At 48.5% G+C, this 3,442-nt stretch overlaps 1 protein-coding gene across 1 annotated transcript; it reads left to right on the top strand.

Moving 5' to 3' along the window:
* Positions 1 to 243: 243 nt before the first annotated feature.
* Positions 244 to 3,139, top strand: LOC147225873 (C2 calcium-dependent domain-containing protein 4C). Its single transcript, XM_086162328.1, has 2 exons — positions 244 to 357; positions 1,065 to 3,139. Exon 2 carries the CDS (start codon positions 1,120 to 1,122, stop codon positions 2,365 to 2,367), a length of 1,248 nt encoding a protein of 415 aa, XP_086018454.1. The 5' UTR covers positions 244 to 357; positions 1,065 to 1,119; the 3' UTR covers positions 2,368 to 3,139.
* Positions 3,140 to 3,442: the final 303 nt, after the last annotated feature.

The raw sequence follows: 3,442 nt of genomic DNA, 5'->3' as shown, positions 1-3,442 counted from the left end.
CAACTCAAACAAAGTGCCTGTCAGGCCGCGGAGCTTCAGCTGACTCAAAGTGATTCTTTTGAGTTAAGTTTTTTTTTTTTTTTTCCAAAGCAGGCTAAACGTGTTCGTCACCCTCTGCAGAATTTCTCCGTCACGCACAGGTAACAGGTTCCGCGGAGAAAACACGGAAACCGGCGGTTGAATCTCATTGGTCAGTCATTGTTGCGCGCTCTCCATAAAACGCACCACCGGCGCTCCGGAGCAGAGACGGCGGAGGCGCAGAGCAGCGCCGCGGAGCGCACCGGCTTCCCCGAGGAGAAACACGGTCACCGAGGGAACCAGACGTGAAAGGAGGAGCGTGTGTCCTCGCACATCTATGTAAGTAAACTGATTTTACAGATTGTTAAGAGCGGAGAAGCGCTCCGGAGAAACGGAGAGGCTGCGGGCTGGTGCGCAACGGGAGCAGGAAGTCCCTCTTTCCAGGACTAAAACGTCCTTTGTAACTTTATTTCCTCCCGATCGCATAAAATCTCATGTTAGAGTTCTTTTTATTTTAAAATATTTCCATCACTTATCCAATTAGTTTCCATCATTTTTAAAATAACATTGGAATTAATCCCAAAGCATGATTATCCTTGTTTGGGGGAATTGATTGCAACACCAATGTTACGGGTGGACGGAGGACGAATCCTATTTCACATTTTCTTAATAAAAGAAGAATAAATTGAATAGAAGAACTCTTTATTTCTATAATTTGTCTTACAAACCTTGTTTTATATATAATGCTATAATGCCAGTGCCAAGACCGCTGCCTGTTTAAATGTTGACCTATTCAATGCAAGGAGCTTTAATAACTGCTCTGCGTAATGTGGGCTTTCACACTTAGTTAGTTAGAGTCAAAACCTGCAAAAAACAGCCCAAATTCACAGGCTCTGGCTGGTTTGGACTGCTGCTGTCACAACATTTACTGCTTGAGTTCTTCTTTCTACACCCTGGAGTTGAAAGATAAAATAAAAAGTATTTCATTATAAGTCTCCTAGCTCAGTGTGGACTAACCATCCCTCCACTCCCATTATTAACTGCAGATCCACCTGACTGCACCAACTCCACAGTCCACTCGTCCCACTGTGCGGTGGGACTATGTGGGTTCTCGATAAGATCCGGGGGTCGGTGGAGACCAATGTGCTGCGACAGGGGGAGAACGGGGATAAGAAAGGTGCCGTCCCGACCTACAGCAATGTCCTCACCCCGGACAAAATCCCAGATTTTTTCATTCCTCCAAAGCTGGTCAGCTGTCCTCCTGACCCAGAGGTGCCAAAGGAGGGACTGCAGCCCTCCACCTCGGAGCAAATCATATGCAGTAGTAAGAAGACCGCCGGCCCGCGAAGCCCACGTCCGGTGGCCAAGATTGCAGCAGACACCAAGAGCCTGCTGAGGGCGGCAAACCGACACATCATCCAGATTGAGAGTGCCGATGACGTTGTAGCGGGGGACACAAATGCAGACCCCCAGTCACAGACCGCTATGTCCCTCCCGTATGTCCCCAAGACCCAAACCTCTTACGGTTTTGCGACCTTAAAGGAGAGTCCTCACACCCGGCGTAAAGAGTCATTGTTCCACTGCGACCCTTCCAGTCCCCTGACCTCCCCAAATGCACAGAGGAAGACTCAAGGGAAAGGCAGCGAAGGGGGCACCCATTTAAATCCGGCAGATTTCAACACTTCTCATATGAACCCGTATCGGTACTTCAGCGGTGGGGAAAGCGACACCTGCTCCTCGGCGGAGTCGTCCCCCTTCAGTTCCCCTCTGCTCTCTCGCTCTGCCTCCCTGCTCAAGATCTTCACCCACGAGACACAGGCCAAGGTGGTGAAAGCCAAGAGGACGTTCGCTCGTCACAGCTCCCTTTCCACCGATGAGTGCAGCTCAGCTGAACCGAGCCCCAACATCCAACGGCGTCTCCACATACCGGCCTTGCACGGCGGCGGGGCGGCAGCAGAGCACGGGCAGCATCGGGAGCACGCCATAACTCTGCACAAAGGCGGGACCGTGAGGATCAACGCCAACTACGATGCCGGCACCTCCCGCCTGCTCATTAGAGTTCTGGCGGCGGAGAGTCTTTACGATAAGCACTTTGACATTAAAAGCATCAACTGCTGTGTGTCGGTGTACCTGAATCCGGGAAAGCTGCAGAAGCAAAGAAGCAACATCATTAAGAATAGTCGCAACCCCGTCTTCAATGAGGACTTCTTCTTTGACTCCATCAGCGCTGTTCAGGTGAAGAACCTGTTGGTGAAGTTCAAGGTGGTTAACAAAGGGACGAGCCTCAAGAGGGACATGCTCCTCGGTGAACGCGAGGTTCCCCTCACAAAGCTACTCTCAGGGATCTGAACCCCGGGGGTTCTCGGAGGTGAAAGAGGGAATGCGACACACTGACACACTGAAACGTTGATGAAATGTTTGCACTGCTTTCTTCACAAACTGCTCTTTCTCGGCCGATCTCGGCGACCTGTGAAAACGAAGACGCGGGAAAGGAAGATCGAGCTTTTCCCAAATTAGAAAAAAAGGACTCCGAGCATGAAGATTATTTACACTGAGATTTTAGAGCTCAGAAAACCGACCAGTCAATACACACGGATGAAAGGAGTCATGGGGGTAAACTTCTGCCTCTTATTTTCCCAATAACGAATGCCCATTAAAACAAGCTTGGCTTGACAGCAACAGATGGAAGGCTTTTTCATGTCTCGCTGCCAACTTCCACCACCCGGCGCGGTTCGAAGGCTGGACGACACCTGTGCATTTGCCTCGCCGTGCGTCCTCGCCTGGCCCGTTTACATTACACATAGAAGGCTTTATCATTGTAATGTAACATAAATCCTCTGCAGAGTGGGATGTGATCTGGTGTTATATCATGAGCTCAGCACAAAGATGCTTTTGTGAACCAGCGCATGCTTTGAAGTGGCTCTATATTCCAGTCTGCAAATGATGCTTTGATCCTGGTTGCCATGTCCCACCTCGTATGGAAGGGCTGGGGGGGAGAAAAGAAGTGGGGGGGGGACAGAGAAAGACAACCGCATTTACATGCAGAGATTGTATCACGATTGAAGTTGATTATGTCAATCGGCGCCATGAAAATCTTAACACGACTTATAAAGAAAAAAAATTCTCGTCCGTACTCCTAAAACAACTATATTTTAAATTTGAATTCTTTGCTTTCTTTATCTCTCCTTTCCCCCCCCCCTCATGATTTTGGGAGAATCTATGGTTACAGGTAATGACAGACAAAAAGGAGAAAGTGGGTGAAGTAGGAGGAAAATGTTGAGGATTGTTGTTTTGAAAACATGCATGGGCATCATGTTTCCAATACAGAGGGACACCAATATTAAATTATAATAACAATTTTGACGTGAAAAACTAAATAATATCAGAGTTTATATATTTTGAGCCAGATCGAAAGTACTATCTG

Source organism: Fistularia commersonii, chromosome 16, assembly GCF_037954325.1.
Source record: "Fistularia commersonii isolate RoL2024-O1a breed Wild chromosome 16, RoL_Fcom_v1.0, whole genome shotgun sequence".
In the NCBI taxonomy this organism is placed as follows: Eukaryota; Metazoa; Chordata; class Actinopteri; order Syngnathiformes; family Fistulariidae; genus Fistularia; species Fistularia commersonii.
Note: the sequence above shows the minus strand (reverse complement) of the source record. Positions and strands in the feature narration are given on the sequence as shown.

Excerpts from the sequence above, each read along its gene's own strand:
- LOC147225873 (XM_086162328.1), top strand. The coding sequence starts at position 1,120 with ATGTGGGTTCTCGATAAGATCCGGGGGTCGGTGGAGACCAATGTGCTG.